The following is a 21469-nucleotide window of genomic DNA, read 5'->3' on the forward strand; positions in this document are numbered from 1 at the left end:
CATTGTCAAATCTATATTAGTATATGTCCATTGGAAACCTCCATATGGTAGATGTTGACTCATGGCCCAACCGTATTGATTATTGACATCGAAATACATCAAATAGGATTCAGGATTCGCGGAATTATAGTTGGGCATGTACCTATTATTAGCATGAGCTCTTTTTTTTCCACATACTTGACTCAATCCTCCACGAATTTCACGTTCAACGAATAAAAACATATCTTGATCTGTCAATAGTTCCAGTTCTTGCTTTGTATACTTCAACATTGCGTCCCACGTAAAACTTATGCGGAATTGTTCAAACACTTCGCTGAGGAGAAGAATATCAATTTTCATATAAAGGTCTACGTACCTAGTCTCCTAAGTTGGTACAATTAAACTTATTCCACATCTCTTGAGCCCTATGACACAAACGACGAGGACATGGTTTTTCATCAAGTTTATTATAGAAAGCATCAATAGTAGGCAGTTGAGTTTCTGTAAACTTATTAAAAGAATCGAAATATTCATATGGCATCACACCTTTCTTTTTAAGGAGGTTAAACCGTTCTTTATTCAGATTTGCAAACTGTGACTTCAAATTGGGGAATTCCGAGAGATAGGATGAGAGTTTATCTAAAGAAGTATTCATAAATCGAAAACTATCAATGAATCGAAACTGAATTCGAAAGTCTTCAATATGTTTCGTGAATGAAATATATTTTTCTTTAGTGATTGGTAGTATATCCACTTGACCTTTCATTAGCTAATTCTGTTATGATGAAGTGAGCATCGTATCCTGATAGATTATGAATGTTATATTCACTCTTTTGAATACGACTTTTTAAAAAATACACTTTATTTTCAATTACAGACTTTCTTTGAATAACAACAAAAATCGTTACAAAAACTACAATGAAAAATGGAACAGAATCTAAGTTGATACTACACGAATTCTAAATTAGTTCTGACCAACTCTTAATAGATACTGACAATGATTTGACCTCGCAGGGTCCATTTATAATGTGTAGACAGCGGTGTCAGCAGGAGACGATGGGAATAACAAAAGTATCACGTTCTGCTGACTCTGCTGACTCAAAGTCTTGGAAGTCGTTATCTTGGTAATCTGATACCGGTGAGATCGTCCTACTCACGATATAACAACTCCCCTTATCAAAGAAAAGTTGGTGCTTTGCAGCAACTTTTATTAAGAAAGAGTTTTTTCATTCAAACTCGTGGTTAGCTCGACATCTTCTTCAACGGGGTCTTCTAGACGGACGCTGGGTCTTCTTCTAGGAACGAATCTTGCCAGGGTTCTGGGTACTATTCTCGTTCTTGGTGGTCTCGGTGGGTTGTCATTGCTTGAAGAGGTGATTCCGATCGCAATTGACTTCTTGCGACGGCACTTGCAGAAAATATACAAAATCATTAGTGCGATGATGAGAGCAATTGTAAAATACGTGAACCAAGAAATATGTTTGTTCACGAACGGTTCGTTGATGAGTTTGTCCAATTCATCTGAGTATTGGTTCAACTTGTGTTCGGCAATGTTGATATCGTCGACATTTATTTTATTTAATTTCAGGGGTTTCAGCTCCGGGAGTTTTGATTTTTCCAGGAGGTGGTCACAGCATCGATATGGTATCTGGACTGCATGTTTGTTGTAAGTTACGTTCTGGTATCTTTCAACGAAATATTTGGAATGAACTCTCGTGTTTCCAATGAAGGCGTTGCATTCAGGCTGAAGTTTCAGTAGAGTATTGGTTTCGATGATTTTTGTGATTACTTCTCTGCCAATACAGTTTATGGTGACTGGTAGAGGATCGGATATTGATATCAGCCACAGATTTTGAGAAATCACTTGAACGTTGTAGTCCTTTGCGTAGATCACTGTTGATTCACAATTTTCAGGCAATTGCAGAGTTTGTTTGAGGAGCTGGGCTTCACAAATAGCGTTGCTGTCTATCGGGTATGGAAGCACTTCTGCACAAATTTTCAAGTCGGTTTTGATCACTTTACAATTATCTAAATTTTGAAAAAAAGTGTACAACATTGAATCGTCGTCTCGCGCAATAAATTTTTGAAATGTTAATAATATATGGTGAAGTCCTGTTCGAGCATCCAAGATTGGTATTGGATACAAATGAAAAAGTGTGTACGTTTCAGACTCTACTAGGGGAATATTTAAAACAAATACTACTTTATTGTCTGTTTGATATGCTTGCAATTCAATAAGGTCTAGGTATTGGGGGATATTTCCAATACTGACGTATAATGGTAAATTATTTTTGTTCAATGTTTGTGATATTTCTTGAAGTGAATAAAGTAAATCTCTTGATGTTATGATTGAACCATGAATTATTTTCAATCGAGCGAAAGTGATTGAATTGATAATATCGCCAATAAAAGTTTCAAGGAATAGGTAGCTTTCCATGAGTGATTCGCATATCTCTAGAGTTTTTATTTGAGCTTCGTAAAATGCCATATCGTCTGATATTTCCATTAATGATTTTTCGATTTCTTTTATATCTTGATTGAAAGTCTCTTCATCAACTTGTAGCTTTTGAATTGTTGAATTGAAGTTTTTGATCACCGAGGTGGTTACAGATATTTGATTTTTTAATAGATTTTCAATTTGATGTTCGTCTTGGCTTATTTTATTGATACAATCCGTGAAATATTCTCCATCGGATGCGTCAAGGTTTCCGGTTATTGCTTTCCAAAAAGTTCCTGCGCCATTTATTAAACCACGTTTTGTTCTTTTTTCGAATTTTTCTGTGTCCGTGAAGATATCTCTAAACTTTACTTGTAGTGAGTCTGATATTTGGGTTAAAAGACTGGTATGTGTTTTTATTTGAGCTTTGAAAGCTAGTATTCTAGGCTCGTCTCTGTCAAGAAAATAAATGAGGTTTTCTAGGATTTTATCATTATTGTATAGAGCGTCTTTGATGGATGATAAATCTTTGTAGACCAAAAGGGTCCATTTTTCGTTCGCTATTTTGAGGGTTCCTTCTTGATGGAAGAAAACGCCGATCGAGTTATTGATTGACTCTAAGTTGTATTGGGCACTGGCTGTTGATGACAGCAGGAGTGTCCTGAAAAAGATTATTATTCATGAAAAGGTTTCAAGCGGTCGAAATTCACAGTTTTATTTCGCGTTTTCCAATTCACTAACATCGCGGAATTGGGATAAATTTCTAATATTTCGAATGGTCCATTAAATTTATTTTCGAGTTTATTTGAAATTTGTGACTCTTTCACATAGACCTTGTCTCCTACTTTATATTTAGGGACGTTTTCGGAAACTGTCCTATCAAATCTGATTTTGGACTTTTCTTTTTGTCTTTCGGTTTTTGCTCTGGCCAATTTATAGAAATACGTCATGCGGTTATTGAGATCTCTCACATATTTTGAAATTAGGTCTTTTTGGTTATAGAGCGTTTCTGGGGATCGACTAGCTGTATGTCCGAATATTAATTCGTACGGTGTGAAACCTGTTGTTTTATTTCTCGTGTTATTATAGCAAATAACTACATATGGTAAAACGTTCATGGGGTGTTCGTCGGGATTTTCGGCTTTATGGGCACGAATCAGTTCAGCAAATGTGGCATGGAATCTTTCGATTGATCCGTTCGATTGTGGGTGATTTACACTCGAATATGTTAGTTTAATGTCATACAAAAAGCATAAGTTGACTTGTAAATTCTCGACCGTAGTCGCAATGTATCCTAAGTGGTGTACCGTAGTGTTGGAAGTAAAGAAGAAGGGTATTCACGACTGATTTCGAGGATTTGTCTTCTATGGCGTATGCTTGTGTGAATTTAGTCAGTTCGTCTCTTATTGTCAAAGCGTAGTATTTTGTGGGAATTTCGAAAATGTCTACATTGATACGTTCGAAAGGGGTTTTTGGGGTTTCAGTTATGACGAGAGGTGTACTAAGGTTTTTTCGGCAAATTTTGACTTTTTGACAAATTTCGCATTTTTTTACGAAATTTTCGACGTCTTTAATGAGACCTTGCCAATTGTATTTCTGTTTTACTCTTCTGATGGTTTCATTAATGCCACGGTGTAAATTTGTTTTTCCTGAATGGCATTGATCAATGATTATGGGAATTTGATCGGGATCAGGAGTTGTCGTTAAGTTTTGACAGACTTTTAGTTTGATTTCCTTGTCAGCAAAAATGAATGAAAATATTTCTAATATGGGTAGTTCTAGATTGTTTTCGATTGAAAAAGTTTTTCTAAGATCGAATTCATTTTGGGATTTATAAATAATATAGAACATGTGTTCTATGACAGATTCAGGATCAAAAGGAAGGGTTATAATGTAATATTTACGATCTTTTACTGATTTACTAGAAAGAATGTTGATTCTATCATTGTAAAACTCTGGATGTTCTTCGAAGAGGTCTTCGATGATTTCATAATGTAACGGTTCTAGTTTGTTTTGCCAAAAGAAACTAACAATGTTTTTATGATGTTTGTCAAGAAGTTGAGAATTATCGAACTCTATTTTGGAATAATCGATTGTAGATTTTGATTTATATAAATCAACAAATGTATTAAATTTTTCTTGAATGGTTTCTAAGGGTATTTCGTTTTCAGGGGTGTCGTTTCCTTCGGGGTTATTTCTCTCTTCAGGGATGTTTTCGTTAGGGTTATCACTTATTTCGGGATCCGCTTTTACTTCGGTTTCGTTCTCGTTAGATGCGTGTATGGAAATTTTGTGTTGGAAATTCGCGCATTCTTTGAAGTAGTTAACTTTGATTCGGGATAGTGCATCTGCATTTTTGTTGATTTTGCCGGGTTTATATTCTATCTGGTAATCATACTCTTCGAGTTTGAGTCGCCAGAGTGCCAGCCTACTACCAGGGTCTTTTATTGAAAAAAGCCAGGTGAGGGGTCTATGATCAGTAATTAATCGGAATTTTCGTCCGAAAAGATATGGGCGAAAATGCTTTACTGCCCAAACGATGGCGAGAAGTTCTCTTTCATTTGTAGAGTACTTCGATTCTGCGTTACAAAGTGTTCTAGACGCATATGCTATTGGGAGATCTTTGCCAATGGGACCTTGCAATAAAATGGCACCAATTGCAAACGCACTGGCGTCAGTGGTGAGCAAAAATGGTTCCTCAAAATTAGGGTAAATGAGAATGGGGCTCGTTATAAGTGAATTTTCAAGTTGTTCGAATGCTTGTCTGCATTCTGCGTCAAAGTTGAAGGGGATATCTTTTTGAAGTAATTTGGTCAATGGTTTCGAAATTTTGGCGAAATTACAAATGAATCGTCGATAGTATCCAGCTAAACCTAGAAATGATTTTATTTCTTTTTGGGTTTTTGGTTCGGGGAAATTTTGGATACATTCAATTTTCGTTGGATTGGGTTTGACTCCGTTTTGGGTAATGACATGTCCAAGATAGGCGACTTCTTTTCTCAAGAATTCGCACTTATCCGGTTGGATTTTCAGGTTCGCTTTTCGAAGTCTTTTAAATACTTCGGTCAACCTTGCTATGTGCTCATGGATGGTAGGAGAATATACGATGATGTCATCCATGTATACGAGACATCTTTCGTTTTGTATACCTAGAAGAACATTATCCATAACTCTCTGGAACGTACTTGGAGCATTCTTTAAGCCAAATGGCATACGAACAAATTCGTAGTGACCATTGTCTACGGAGAAAGCCGTTTTGGGAATATCTTTGGGTTCAATTTCAATTTGATGAAATCCGGAGGCGAGATCAAGCGTGGTGAAATATTCACATTTACCAAGCTGGTCTAGGAGGTCAGAGATGTTGGGTAATGGGTATTTGTCGTCAACCGTTAGCTCGTTGAGTTTTCGGTAATCGATGACAACTCTCCATTTCTGTTTACCGGAGGCATCCATCTTTTTGGGTACAACCCAAACTGGAGATGACCATGGGGATATTGATGGCTGAATAATGCCTTGATTTAGCATTTTTGATATTTGTGTTTTTACTTCTTCCTTGTGTACCTGTGGGTACCTGTAGGATTTCGTAAAGACGGGTCTAGCATCCTTAGTATCGATGGCATGTTCAATTTCGTTGGTAAAAGTGAGATTATCTCCTTCTAAATAGAAGATATCTTCGAATTGGAGGCATAAATCAGTTATTGATTGATGTTCCTCTTCGTTCAAATGTTCGGTTCTTAGTTGCGCTTTCATTTCTTGGATACGGTCAATATGGGGTTGGTTTTGGGAAAACGATTCATTAATATTCAGAATTGTTTCATGTGTTGGAAGGGGTTCGAGTTTTATTTCAGAAAAATCAATTTGTTTTGGGATCGCGTTTGTATTCACGATAGTAGTGTAGAACATACCGTTTTCATCAATTTTGACTATGGCGTTGGGAATTCTTACTTTTTCTCTTCCTTCAGCTAGCAGTATAGCTTCATTGTTCTTGAGGTTGCAATGTAATTTGAATATTTTCTCCATTCGGGGTTCTATTTGAATTTGGTTCGGTTTTTCAGTGAGTATATGGTCATTTATGTCTGAAACTTTGAACAAAGGGACCGTTTTAAAGTTTGTTATAAGTTGTTTATTTTTCAGGTCGATTATACAATTGTAATGTTCGAGAAAGTCAGATCCGAGTAAACCGTCAAAGTCGATGTCTAAGTCGTAGATAAAGACTTTGTGTGGATCGTTTTGTGTGAAATTTATTAGAGTGGATTCATTCACGACAATTTTCTGGTCAGTGATACCTTGTATAGTGACGTTTTCAGGGAATCTAAGGATATTCCTGCACCTGTATCGATGAGGATTTTAAAAGTATTGGAAGAGTCTTTGATGTAGTACAGATTCTTCGAATTCATAGAAAGCATAGGGCTTACATGAAAATTTGTTCCGGGAAGTTCGCGTTCGGGTTGAAGTCTTGTATATTCAGGGACTGAATTTGGGATTGGACTTCTGATATGGGGTCGATCGATTGGTTGTTGGTTGTTTGGGGTTGAATAGGTGGGTGGTTCGTATTCGGAAGTGAAAGAAAATCCTGGTATATTGAAGGATCTTCAGGTGTTTGAATTTGGTTGTATTGGTAATCTTGATCACTAGGGGTATAGTAATCGTAGTCATTATCGGTGGGGTAATAATCGTTGTATTGATAGTTATAGCTATCAGCTGTATGATAGTCTTGATTATCACCTGTATGATAATCTTGAGATTCGTATGTCATGAAATGTGCTCTTTGGTTTTGGTTAAAATTGACAGGGTAATTCGGATTTCTTTGAATTACGGGTGGTCTGAATTGGTTTTGAGATTGAGGTCGAGTTTGGTTTTGATTAGTCTGGGACCTGTTTGGCTGAGAATTTGTTTGAAAGTTTGGTCTTGGAAAATTCTGATTTGGTTGAGGGTTTGTTTGACTCGAAAAATTTTGATTGGGTTGAGGGTTTGGTCTCGCAAACCTTTGGTTGGAATATTGATAATTATTTTGGGGTCTTTGTTGTCTCATTCGACATTCTGTGGAAATGTGACCTATCTGACCACAAGTGTGACAGGTTCTTTGGGATGTTGGTTGGGGGTTTCGTCTGATTGTTTGTTGAGGACGTGTTTGGTTTGGTCTTTCATTTTTTTGATGTTCGAAATAGGATAGTTGCATTTCTCTCCTAATTCTAACATGGGCTTCAAGTAGATCTGCCGGATTGGAGGCACGAATTACTTGACCTATTCGCGGTTCTAGTCCGGTTAAAAGCGTGTTTAATGCCATTGTTTCGATTAGTGCGGATTGCGCGTGTTTCTGTTCCGCAGAAAGGACGGATTTTTGTACACATGCATGCATTTTGGCATTGTGGACTTGAAGGCGATTGAAAAATATTAAAGGTGTTTCACTTGGAAGTTGTTTGATACGCTGGAGATCGTGAATCAGTGATGTTAGATCTCTAGAGTCTCCAAAATATAAATTTAATAAATGTTTGATTTCGGTATAAGTTCCAGGATTCCTTGAACTTATCAATTGTGCTGCTCTACCTTTGAGTTTGTTTTTGATGTGAATCACTAATAGATCGCGTTGGTCTGCTGTTGACATGCGATATGCACAATCACAAGCATTTAAGAAAGTGTTCAAAAATATTTGATCACCTTCGAATTCAGGCACTATTGAAAATATTTCTGATAACTTATATGGTTCGATTGCTTCTGGTTCTGGTTGGTTTTGAGGCATTTTGATTTACCTTAACAAATTTTTGGTGTCAAAATTTGAATGATCGAACAGTACTTATTTACTATTTGCAATAATCAATCAGTATGATTATTGATTTTGAAAAGAATTGAAGTGATGGTAAATAGATTGCAAAATAAATCGAGACAATTCAATATCGACTTACAGTATTACAATCTTCATTCCGATTCGTCGTGTTCTCGAAGTCGTCCAGCCAGGGGCTTCACCAGGTGTTCCTTCCGCTGCTTCCTCGAGTGATGACTCCTCAGGGTTGTTGGTTCTTTCTCTGTTGAGGGATTAGAATCCGCCGCTACTAGTTAGGGTTTCCTTGTTCTAGCAACGTTGTCAGATCCTACAACGACTGCGCCAATTGTTATATTCACTCTTTTGAATACGACTTTTTAAAAAAAAACACTTTATTTTCAATTACAGACTTTCTTTGAATAACAACAAAAATCGTTACAAAAACTACAATGAAAAATGGAACAGAATCTAAGTTGATACTACACGAATTCTAAATTAGTTCTGACCAACTCTTAATAGATACTGACAATGATTTGACCTCGCAGGGTCCATTTATAATGTGTAGACAGCGGTGTCAGCAGGAGACGATGGGAATAACAAAAGTATCACGTTCTGCTGACTCAAAGTCTTGGAAGTCGTTATCTTGGTAATCTGATACCGGTGAGATCGTCCTACTCACGATATAACATGAATAACGACTGGGATTACGTGACTATCCTTATAATTGATGTTGCAACCTTCATGGGATGGACCACGATAGTTATTTTCGGGAATGAGGTGTGTATGATCACGCACTTTCTTAGTGAATAAATTGAAAGATCCTTCACAAATATGGCAAATGGTAGCCTTTTGGAATTCAGCTTCCTGCTCAACTGAAATATTGATATCGAAGGGGCACATTAGAACTGTCGAAACGTCCTCAGCTAAACTCATTGCATACAATCCTCGCCCCTATATGTTCTGTAATAGGATAATGACTCATCATAGGAACATTTCAAAGCTGCTGGAATATGTTTTTGAAACTCATTCTTATCCTTTATCGGTTCTAGAATACTCTCCAAACCAGCATAAACGACGAACGGAACTTTTTGAACTTTAATGTATTTTTATCAATTTCAGGCATTTTAATCACTGTCTCATTCATCATCCTACAGTCAACAATATGGCTATGAAGTTTTTGTTCAGGGTAAAAATAATGAAGGCAGCGATCACAAACATTTTTTTAATACGTTTACCACTCAATTGTGTAGATAGAAGTCTTGATAAATTTTTAATCCACACATAATGATAGCGAACTGGAGCTACTTCTCCATCATAATCATCTCAAATAAGTGAAAGATTCACATGCTTTTCCTTTTTATTCTTCGATAGATACGTTGGAAGAGTAATAAGTTGTTTCTTAATCTTCTTCAGGATGTATACATTTATCGATATATCATTTTGCTTTTCAAATCTCGGAATTTGTCTAACAGTCATTGGAAAATGAATTCTTTTAAGTTTGAGTACTTCAGAATAATGAGGATAGATAGATAGATAGATAATATATTACCTTTTTGTGCCATTTGTACAATGTATAGGTTCGTCACATAGAATAAGAAATATTGTACAGTAAATAAAAATTGTATCACGCAAATATCACAAGAAACAAAATACATTGTTACATCATATTAAAAGATTAGACTCATCAGTTTTCATGTATGGTTCATATACTCATTCAGATCATAAAAACATCTATTCGAAAGAAATTTCTTCAATTCCACCTTGAACTTTTTTGGTGAAAGTTGCATTAGGTGATTTGGCAATAAATTATAGAGGTGAACACCCGCCCATTCTGGGGATTTTTTGTAGTAAGTGTGATTGAGTTTTGATTGATATAAGTGATGATTGTTTCGTGTTCTATACTGATGTATTTGAGCATTCGATGTAAGCTTTGTTTTGTTATTATGAACGAATATTTTTAATAGTATTTTAAATAGGTAAATGCAAGTGGTAGTCAGAATTTTATTTCTTTCAAAAGTTCCTCTACAAGACTCACCAAAATCTAAGTCGAATATTAATCTTATTATTCTCTTTTGTTGCCTGAAAGCACGCACCCATTCGTTGGCTTGACCCCAAGAGATAATATTGTAGCTAAGTGTGAATACACCATGCCAAAGTAAACACTCATGAGTGAATGTCTGTCAAGAGTGTCTTTCAAGGCATGGATAGCATAAAATGATTTATTGAGCTTGCCACAGACTGTGTTAATTTGTTCATTCCATTGAATGTTTGAATCTAAAACAGTTCCTAAAAATAGAGTTTGTTGGCTACATTTAACAGTGTAACCATCAAATTCCATCACATCCATTGTGTCAACTCGTCTTTTTGTGAACTCCATTATTTTTGTTTTTGAAATGTTCACCAATAGGTGATTAGCCAAACACCATCGGGAGAACTGTTCAATGACATTTCTGATTTTCGAAATTATTTCCTCAGGAGTGTGTCCGCTGACCACAATCGTTGTGTCATCTGCATACATGAATAGCCTTCCCTCCTTTATATAGTTGGGAAGGTCATTCACATATAGCAGAAACAACAGGGGTCCAAGAACACTCCCCTGAGGAGTTCCAAGTTCTATTTCATGTTTTTCAGAGGTATAGTTATCAATTTTCACTACCATTTGTCTTTCCCTTGTGAATGACATGAGCCAGTCGTTAATATGACCACGTATTCCAAGAGAATTTAACTTGATTTTTAAAATTTCATAGTTTAGGGTGTCAAAGGCTCGGGATAAGTCAAAGAAAATTCCATATACTAACTTATTGGCATCCATTTGGTCATAAATATATTGTACGAGTTCAGTAGTGGCTGTTTCCGTACTGAGGTCTTCGCGGAAGCCATATTGGCATATTGTCAATGATTTGAATTTAGCCAAGAAGTCACCTCTCTTGAATATAGGAATGGTTTTGGAAATTTTTAGGACTGATGGAAATTTTCCACATTCTACAGAGAGGTTCAACAAATATGATGAAGTTCTAGATATATTCTTATCAGCTCCACAAGAAAATAATGATGAGGTAATAGCCCAAGCAAAGCAGGCCTCATCATCATTTTTTACAATAATGCAAGTTTTTTTTAGTGCAATTTGAGGTGGGAGATCTATGAATGAGGAACCAAGCTGGGGAGTAAACTTGTTGATATTCACTCCTAAATTTAAAATCGTATTTAGAGCCCAGCCGTTATCACGTTCTTGAAATTCTTTTAGTTCTTTCTTAATTGGAGTAATGACTTGCTCTTCGAACCATACATCCAAATTTTTGTTACGAAAAATTGGTACATTTGATGTTGTGAAATATTTAGTTCCTCCAAAAATGCACCAGGATTCTTATGTTTTAAATTGGAGATGATGCCACTTCTAATTCTTGACTTGAATGCTGAGGTGGAATCATCCCAATGAATCCGATGTTTTGGAGTCTCTTTTGCTTCTTTCAGTCCTTTTCCTATCTTTTGTTCAGCCTTCAACTGATTTCGAAGAGTCTTTACATTTCTCAATAGAGCCTGTAATGCTGTTTTTTTCCCAGCGTAGAAGCCTCATTCAAAGCTCGACCAATCTTTTTCGTAGCCTTAGTACGATCTTGGAGCCCCTCATGAATAACAGCATGATCAAATTTAATTTTGACGACACCAAGAAGTACACCAATGTGTTGAATGATATCTAGAAACATCTTTCTGCTTTCTGCAACAATTCAATAAATGATTTCAATAGCGTTTTGAGATTCAAAACCTCATTATATAACTTTTCACTGAGTTTGCGTCGGTGAGATGTAGAGAACATAGATAATCATTCAAAATTAGATATAAATAGTATAGTTATCACAATGCGTCTGAATAAAATATTGAAAAAATTAGATGAAAATGAACAGTTATGGGGTTTTCAAGCTTTCATACTATTCTGAAAGTAACACATAAAAGACTTCAATAGCCGCCACAAAACTATATGTAATTACAAATTTGTAAATATTTCTAATAGCTTTGTTTGGATGATGAATTGAGGATGCTCTGAAAGTTTCATTTTGAGGATTTGAAATTATTATAACTTTTATTACTAGAAGTAAATTAATGTAGAAACTGAAGTTATAGTATTCGAAACATGTTCTTCTATTTGTCAGTGAAGATTTGCCTATACCTTTAATAACCACTTTTCAAGTTTCATTTCATAATACACCAAGAAAGTCTTTCTGCCGTAGATTTGGACTATTCTTCTGTCATTAACCCGGTAGTGGACTGTATAATAAAATTCGACCGCATGCCTCAAATCGAAGACAATTTCGAAGTCTCTTTCCTGGTGAAACTGAAGAAACTGATGAACTTCTTCTTCATTGTGATGAGCGTTGGCTTTCCAAAGCCTTTGATAGGTTTTTGATTCTCAGAGAGGATGTTTTAAAGTATTTAGAAGCCAATAATTAGCTTCATAATGAGTGCTCACGTTTGAAAAACAAAGATTGGTTTTGGAATCTTACGTTTCTGATAGACATTATGCGATAATAATTTGAATTCACAACTTCAGGACAGAAATTGTATTTTTCCTAGATTAATTCCACACATTTCCTCTTTTGTTACCAAACTAGTGCCTTTTGATAATGATTTCGAACAAGAAAGAATAACTCATTTTCGTCGCATGCAGGAACAAAATTCAATAAAACACCAAAATATGACTTATTTAAAAATGTCATAAACATCTTGCGTAATTAATTTGATAATAGATTTAGTAACTTTTACAAGGATAAAAAATCCGTTAAGCATTTCTCTAGAGGAAATCAAAGAATATTTAGCTGAAATTCAAACTGAGGTAATTTGCAAAATGACTCAGTTTTAAAAGGCAAAAACAAGGAAATTATTTCCAGTGCGGTAAGTAATCAAGACTATATCGAGTTTTGGAAATTTATACCTGCTACAGATTTTCCAACATTGAAAATTGTCTAAACTCGAATTTTTCGAAAATGTTGATTATTTTTTCATTTTATGTATTTTTTGTTATGAAAACTAGAGTAGAGAGTTTATTTTATATTTACGAGTATATTGATAATAATAGTAGTTAGGAAGTAAGTTTATAATTTTTATTAAGTATAAAATTGAAAAACATACAAACTATTGCTATTGCTTTTACAAAATCGTTGGTCACCACTGCCCTAAATTCATCTACAATGTATCACCTATTATTTATAAAAACATAACCCACCTTTATAATTGAATGATTTCAAACGATGCAGTGGGTAAAGGTTTTCTATTTTTCATTTTCTTTGTGGGAGTTGGGTAGCGGTGGTTGTGATTTTGCTTTTGGTGTTGATGTTGGGGGAGGAGGGGTGGTGGTGACATTGGCGGTGGTGATATTATTTCTTACTTCTCTCCCCGAACACCACAAAAACCCCACTACTCAGAACATATTCCCCATCCTCGATTATCTAAACTGAGTCTACATATATCATATATCTATATCTACTCATTTCAGAAACCAGTAATATTATTGCCGATATTAATGGAAATGGAAGTTCAAAATACTCTGAATCGTAAAAGATTCAATTACAATAAATATATGATTTCTGAAATATGATGTACCGGGTGTTCTCCAAAATTACTTTTAATCATAGTGGATTTGTTACCAAATTGAAGAATAGTGAAGACCATCAACTCGAAATAGACATCATACTATATAGAACCTCGACAATGAATAACTAACTATACTATTCAACACATTAATGAAAAATTTGAATATTGGATAACATTGTTATAATTCAGAACGAAAAATATTGAATGATATGAATGTTACAGAGGTGAACCTGCTTACTTACGTGAATATGTATTTAAAACGTTCTCTATTCGACAGAAATGAAATACAATTTTATCATAACGAAGAAGCCCGGAACAAGATCAGAAAATTATGTATACGAGATACGTTTATTAATCAATGGTTTGAACGAAATGAAATATCATGTTACATACTGGGTGTTGACAGAAAAATAGCACCATTTGTTCTTCTATCACAAATGGATTATGATCCCTTCAAAATGTATAAGGTTATACACGATATAAAAAACATTATGTGTGTTTCTTTTCATAGCTCTATCAAAATTCATAACTTGTCATTCCTGTTGATCAATTTTCGAATTATTCGAGTATATCATTTTGAATGAAATACAAGGGGTATACTTTTTAGGAGAGATTAGTTTAGAAAAAACTTTTTGGTTTTCGACCTCTCCATTGAGAAATATGAAAATTGTAACTATGTTATAAAACACTAATATACAATTGGAAAAGAGTTGAAGAAAATATACTCATTGCTATTACTGAAGAACGTGAATAACTGTGAGAATTTATGCACACGAAAAATGTGAATTTTGTAGACTTATAGGTAAGAGTATTATCGCAAATAACGTCTCAACTCGAAACTTTTTTCAGATCAAAAACGTGTTGAAAGAGAAATTATATATGTGGTGAATTCAAAGTTTTTCGCTGTTCATTTAACTTCCAGTTACGACAATAACACTTTTGAGATAAGCGACAATTTGAAAAACGTATTTTATTTCTTTAGTTTTCATGAAATAGTTAATGTTTTTGAAACAAATTGCTTTGATGTAGCGGTGATAACGTAAAACCTTTGGAAATATTCTACAATCTTCTGAAATGAACAAGTTTACATTGAACAATCGACTGATCGTTACTTTAGATATAATAATTGAATTTACTGTCTATGGTTTTTCATAACTGATAACAAAATAAATACTGATAATTTTTATGTTTCCTTGAAGAATCTGTGTTTCAATTAGATTATATAACTTCTGGGTGAATATATTGGCTTTTTTGGATGAATCTAGTAACTTTTTAGTAATTATAACTAATCTAATGATAAAATCAACATGTCTGATGTATCTTGTTAGACGATAATGAATTTCAATCAGCATCCAAAGGTTCTCCAAAATAATTCGCAAGAAACTACATTCACTTGGAATAATACACTTCAGATTCCAAATTGCATTCGAAAATTATCAAAATAATTTGCTTCAAACGGTATTTCTTTGAAACTAGGAAGCTAACTGAGAAGGGATTGAAATAACGATGGAAATTTCATTAACTCTCTTTTCAAGATAAATAACACGTTAATCTAAAATTTGAATATTGGATAACATTGTTACAATTCAGAACGATATGAGTGTTACAGAGGTCAACCTGCATATTTACGTGAATAGGTATTTAAAACGTTCTCTATTCGACAGCAATGAAAGAAATACAATTTCACCATAGCGAAAAAGCCCGGAGCAAAATCAGAAAATTATGTATACGTGATACGTTTATCAATCAATGGTTCGAAGATAATGAAATATCATGCTACATACTGGGTGTTGGCGGAAAAATAGCATCATTTGTTCTTCTGTCATAAATGGATTATGATCCCTTTAAAATGTATAGGAACCCCGGAATGATCAATTATATTTTTACTCTACGGGAGAATAGACGCGAAAGCCATGCAACGAAATTGATAGAATATTTGAAGAAACAAGGAATTCAATTTACAGCATTCTGTAACAGTATAATTTCAAAAAACTTGTTTGAAAAATGTAATTGTGAACATATTAATGAAATAATTAGATATCCATGAATATTATCTAGTATTTTTTAAATTCGTGAATAATTTCCTCTTACGTTAGAAACTTCAAACCCATCCCCTTTTCGATTCTACTAACCCCTAACTCATAACTAACATGGCTGTAATTATAGTCTACAAGCAATATTTATCTATTCGAAAGGTAAAATATTGCTACTCCACGTGGTGATGCTGTTTCAAATCGTTATGATTCAACGAAAGTAGACTGATTTCCAATTTTCCCCAATATCCTAAGAGAAAAAATTGGGCTTGGAAAAAGCGTTTTTTTCGGTGCAAATGAAGTGCCTAAAATGATTGCTTCAACGCATTATATTATCGAATAAAATACATTCCATATTTAACCATTATTGAATAATGTTGTTCATCTAATGTACCTGTTTCCATTTTCATTACCCAAATCGTCTGTTACAGGGTGAGGTAGAAGGTTGAATTATACTCTGTTCTAACATTTTATTGATTAGGAACCCCAAAATGATCAATTATATTTTTACTCTACCGGAGTAGAGAGGCTATGCAACGAAATTGATAGAACATTTGAAGAAAGGAGGAATTCAATTCAGAGCATTTTGTAACAGTATAATTTCAAAAAACTTGTTTGAAAAATGTAATTGTGAACATATTAGTGAAATAATTAGATATCCATGGATTTTATCTAGTATTTTTTATATTCGTGAATAATTTCCTTCTACGTTTCTAACGTATCTTCCTTTTCGATTCTACTAACCTCTAACTCATAACTAACATGGCTGTAATTAATGTTGGAGAACATACTCTTTACATCGAATGAAACTAAAATTGAATTTTGTGGCGTGGTTTGGTTCCTTATGTTTTAGTCTACAAGCAATATTTATCTATTCGAAAGGTAAAATATTCTTCACAGAAAAGGTTTTTTATTGATTCAATTCCAATTGTTCGTCTGAATTGAAATTTCTAACATCTGTGGACGGTTATTTCTTCAAACTGACACGTAATGAGATGAAGATGTGCTTATTTTCACAACATTTTTCATGACACGTTACATTGCAAATCTATGGGTTTTTGAAAAAATTTGGGTTTTAAAAAAGCATTTTTTTCGGTGCAACCGAAGTGCCTAAAATGATTGCTTCAACGCATTATATTATCGAATAAAATACATTCCATATTTAATCATTATTGAATAATGTTGTTCATCATTAGATGAACTTCATTAGATTAGATGAACAGGTACATTAGTACCTGTTTCCATTTTCATAACAAAGTGAGCTTCCTGAGCGAACGTCTCTTTATTTTTTAAAATTTTGAATAACTTTAATTCACTGATAGTCTGTGTTTTCAAACGAAAATTATACTATAACCTATCAGTGAACTATAAAAATAAATTCAATCCAATATTTCATTCTTCTAAGCCGTAGATGATAAAATACTATTATTCAAACATTCTACTTGAACTCGGGTAACTTTCCAATGTAATTAAATTGATGTTCTATCAGAGCTTCCTGATATCAGGAAGCTCTGTTAGAACATACAACTTCAAAACACTTTGAATTTTGAGGATATGTGACCGAATCTTGGTAATATTCAAACATTCTCTTGGTTATGGGCTGGGATGTATGCAATGGGGTACCCCCCCATCTGGGGGGTACCCCATCTACCGAGATGTCCATCCTAATATTTCGGGTTCCATATCTTGGTAATCTGTACTTTTTCATTCAATAAAAACATTATACAGTAAATCAGTAAAGCATAAAAGATTAGTCATTACAATAATTATAATATTTTTGAAATATAATGTACTTGGGCTTTTCTCTTCAGTGTAGAATGTTCATTCAATTCATAAATCGCACAACTACAACATTTCTTGATGAAGTTTATATTTTTTACTAACCTGTCGATACATTCTTCATTCATTTCCCATTCATTATACGTGCTGTACCTTAAGATGCGACTGCCATTAGCGAAGATGCGATTCAGTGCCTTTCTGACATGTCAGCTCTCGGTATGAATACCTACTCCAAATCCCAATATAATTCCCTCCCGCGCCCACTAATGATTTACCAGTCGTTTCAAGTTCTGTTCATTTTTTTCATGTTTCAGAATTATTATTATTATTATTATTTCCATTAATCAATCCTCATCTGTGAGTTCGATTCCATCTAATACGACCACCTAAACGATCTTCACTCACTTCGTCCTGATGGCTGAAGACCTTTCTTGTCAACCAGTTCGAATGGCCTTGGAATGGACGTAAATTTCCGAAATTAAGCTTCATAAGAAAAAGCATGGGATTTTGTCCTAGAATCCGCCTTGTCTATTTACTTGAAAGTTATTGACCCTTTCGTAGTAGTCCGATTTATCCAGAATTACTACTTTGTTACCTTTGTCGGCTTTCAAATAAAAAACGTCTTTGTTTTTCAATCGTTTGAAAATTCTATGTTCAACTGAGAGCCAACCTGAGACTCGATGCATAATTACGATAGGGGTGAGTCTGTTGCATTTCAAAATAATTGGCATACCTCTATTTTGCAACTTTTCCAAAGATTCTATACTATTGTTAAGTTTTTCCCCGTGGGTTAACCAATAATTGACTATACCAAATAATCAAACTTGACTTTATTTCACTTTAAATACAACAAACACTTCAACTAACAACTTTTATCTAAATGTCTATCGCCTTACTAAATCACTTTGCGTAACGCACTGTAACGTCCACTTGACTGTTTCGATATTCTCGTGGCTAGCCTTCAAATATCGTAATCGAATGACGTAGAAATTTAGCAGAAATTCCGTTAAATTCGGTAGCATTATTCTCGATGCTTCGAGAGTGGCGGGGAATTTTCAAACATTCGCGCGTTCTTAGCTACGTCACGTTTGGTTTATGGTTATTAGTGGCGGCCGGCGTTATTTTCTTTCGAACATGATCTACACCAATACTTCCTTGCCTGAGGTTGTTCGTCCCGAACAACATTCCAACATCGAACATCACGACCCATGTAAGGACTCAGCCTCTCTATGTGGATAACTTTAGGCTTGCTTCTGGGTGACAATTGGATTCTATTCATCAGATCGTTTATCTTTTTGGTTACCAAGTAAGGTCCTTGCCATGGTCTCTGCAACTTGGGACACAACGCTTTCCGATGTTGGGGTTGGTACAGCCACACTGCATCGCCCTCCTTGAAGCCCACTGGCAGCGACTTTTTGTCAAATCCTATCTTCATCCTGTCGCTGGAAAGCTGTATTTTGGTCCTGGCTAATTCGTGTACAATTTCCAGTTCTCCTTCAGGTCATTCACATACTCTGAACGAGGTACCTTTTGAGATTCGTCGAAAGGACTGCCATACAATACATATATCGGAAGCTTCAGTTTCCTACCAGTTAACAACATGTATGGTATATAGCCTGTCGCGTCATGTTAGAGCTCCTGTATACCAACCGAAAAAGAGCTACCTATTTATCCCAGTCTCTTTGGTTTTTGGAGATGAACATCGAGAGGTAGTTATTGATGGTGCGATTATGACTCTCATGAAAAGGGTGAAAAGCAGTTGTTCTTGTCTTCTTTATTCACAACATAGTCATCATTTCCTTCCATAAGTCCGATTCGAAGTTGCGGCCCTGATCCAAGTGTAGTTCTTGGGGTACTCCGTGTCTGGCATGTTCTGCAACAGGGCTTCTGCCACCGTTTTAGCCTCTAGGTAGGTAAGGCTACTACTTCAGGCCATTTGGAAAAGTAGTCCATCACAACCATAAGGTACTTGTTACCAGATGTGGTCATAGGGAGAGGTCCCAAAATGTCGACTGCGATTCTCTCGAAAGAGCACCCACTGAGGTACTGCTTCAAATTTCCCCCTTGCCTTGTCTTCGGACCCTTTTTCGAAAAACACAGGTCACAGCGCTTACACCACTCTTCCACGTCTCGACGGTAATTGACCCAATAGTACGTCTCGCGCACTCTCGCTAGGGTTCTATTCACTTCGAAATGTCCTCCAGTGCGACCATCGTGAAGCTGTTCAAGGATACTCGGGATACACATCTTAGGAAGGATCATCTGGAATTTGTGAGTTCTTCCATCCGGGTTTTCCCATTTCCGGGTGAGTAGGTCATCTGGGATGCTCATAGAGTCCCATTGAAGCTAGTAACCCTTTTCCTGCTGGCCGAGCTTGGAAATCTCTTGCCATTCTGGCCTCACTCCTTTGGCAATCCATTCTCGTACAATTTTCAAGACGGGATCCTCCTGCGCTACGATGATGTCTTGCCTCATTAGGAAGTTAGTGTCATCCTCATAAGCTGTTGAGGACCGTACCACACCATGATCAGGTGATTCCTCCAATTGCCTGTCCATATCCCTGGACCAGGGACCCTTACAGGTCCCTCCAGATCAGAGGGAACCCGAAACGGCGGGAGGTAGGGGAGCTTATCGCCCTATCAGAGCTGTCCATAAAGGAGTCTCTGCCCGCTACCTTATCACGTCTGGTGGCAAGTTCTTTTGGTAGCTAGTTATCCTTGCCTCCTGGTGTTGGCAAAATTTGCATCCGGATGTCAGGCATGATCTTCTTGAGAGGCTTGGCATCGCCAGTATCGATGCAATGTTGAACCAAATCCGTTCGACCAATGATTTTGCCTTCACGAACATATCGTTCTCTTCCTCAAAGAATCGAGTGGTCTTGCATAATTCTTCCTCAGACAGATGGTTCCACGTCTTCTTGAAAGAGTCTATCAGTTCCTTTGCGGGTTGTTGAGCACGCTGTCGAGGGACTTCTTCGATTTTGGTGATTTTTACGATTCGATTCGCAGGAATAGTCCTTGCTCTTTCTTGAGAGTCACGCAGTTATTATTGGGGATGATTGATTAGGGTTGGATGGCTCTATCAATGATGTATCCAAGCCGTCATGCCAATCAATTTCCGCTTGAATAATTTTCTCGGTGTTGGGAGAGATTCTTGAACCATTCAGTATAACTACCTTGACGCTATCATAAGGCTGAAAAGGCACGTTGAGCAAACTTTCCTCATTTCCAACTTTCAACAGTTTGTTCCTTTTGTCCACCACGAATCCATAGGGGGACATGATGTCTAGTTCCAAAATGAACTCGTCGACGATGTTGGTCACTAATACCTCAGTTTCTATTTCGCAGTGCTGAAGCCCAAGTCTCACTTCATCTCCTTCATAGACTGTCAATCTATCTCCAGTGGTTATTTCCACAACAGGTACGTACTACTGATAATTTCTCCAAACTGCTTCTGTTGGAAATGTCGGCTCTCATTACTGACCTCGTTGTTCCAGTATCGATGGTGGAAAGCCACTGATGATTATTACGAAATCCGTCGACAACTAAGTTGTTAATGTTGCGTCCAATCATTGAAATACCTGGGGGCTTGGGATGCAGCAGCCAATGTACCTCTCTTAACGCAGGCTGAATTTGGTTTTTCCGAACCACGACGCTCTAGTTCGGGTGATCTCAAACGCCAGTCTCTTCTTTCGTCGGATGTTGGACGTGATCGACAGTCCCGCCTTAAATGTCCTACTCTGCTGCAGTTATAACATTTAGGCCGTCCTCTTGCCTTAGGTGCAGTTCCATCCATCGAATATTTCTTAAAGAGTTCTTCAAGACCTACCATGAGTCGATCTGTTTCTTCATCTTCCATTCCATTGATGGCCCTCAATATAACTTTTCGTTGTTG

General features: G+C 36.0%; 3 protein-coding genes across 5 annotated transcripts in view; 1 reads left to right on the forward strand and 2 right to left on the reverse strand.

Moving 5' to 3' along the window:
* Positions 1 to 21469, reverse strand: part of LOC141483432 (uncharacterized) — a 392800-nt gene that overhangs the window by 237461 nt on the left and 133870 nt on the right. The gene's annotated exons all lie outside the window — the stretch shown is intronic.
* LOC141483429 (uncharacterized) overlaps positions 1 to 21469 on the forward strand; it is a 64295-nt gene that overhangs the window by 9819 nt on the left and 33007 nt on the right. The gene's annotated exons all lie outside the window — the stretch shown is intronic.
* Positions 1190 to 8550, reverse strand: LOC141483391 (uncharacterized). Its single transcript, XM_074178040.1, has 2 exons — positions 8320 to 8550; positions 1190 to 3077 (listed from the first exon to the last, which is right to left on the reverse strand). The coding sequence occupies exons 1-2, from the start codon at positions 8334 to 8336 to the stop codon at positions 1190 to 1192; spliced, it is 1905 nt and encodes a 634-aa protein (XP_074034141.1). The 5' UTR covers positions 8337 to 8550.

This window comes from Leptinotarsa decemlineata, unplaced genomic scaffold (genome assembly GCF_025532065.1).
Source record: "Leptinotarsa decemlineata unplaced genomic scaffold, Ldec_3_MD MMD2_tig00003348_RagTag_RagTag, whole genome shotgun sequence".
NCBI lineage: Eukaryota > Metazoa > Arthropoda > Insecta > Coleoptera > Chrysomelidae > Leptinotarsa > Leptinotarsa decemlineata.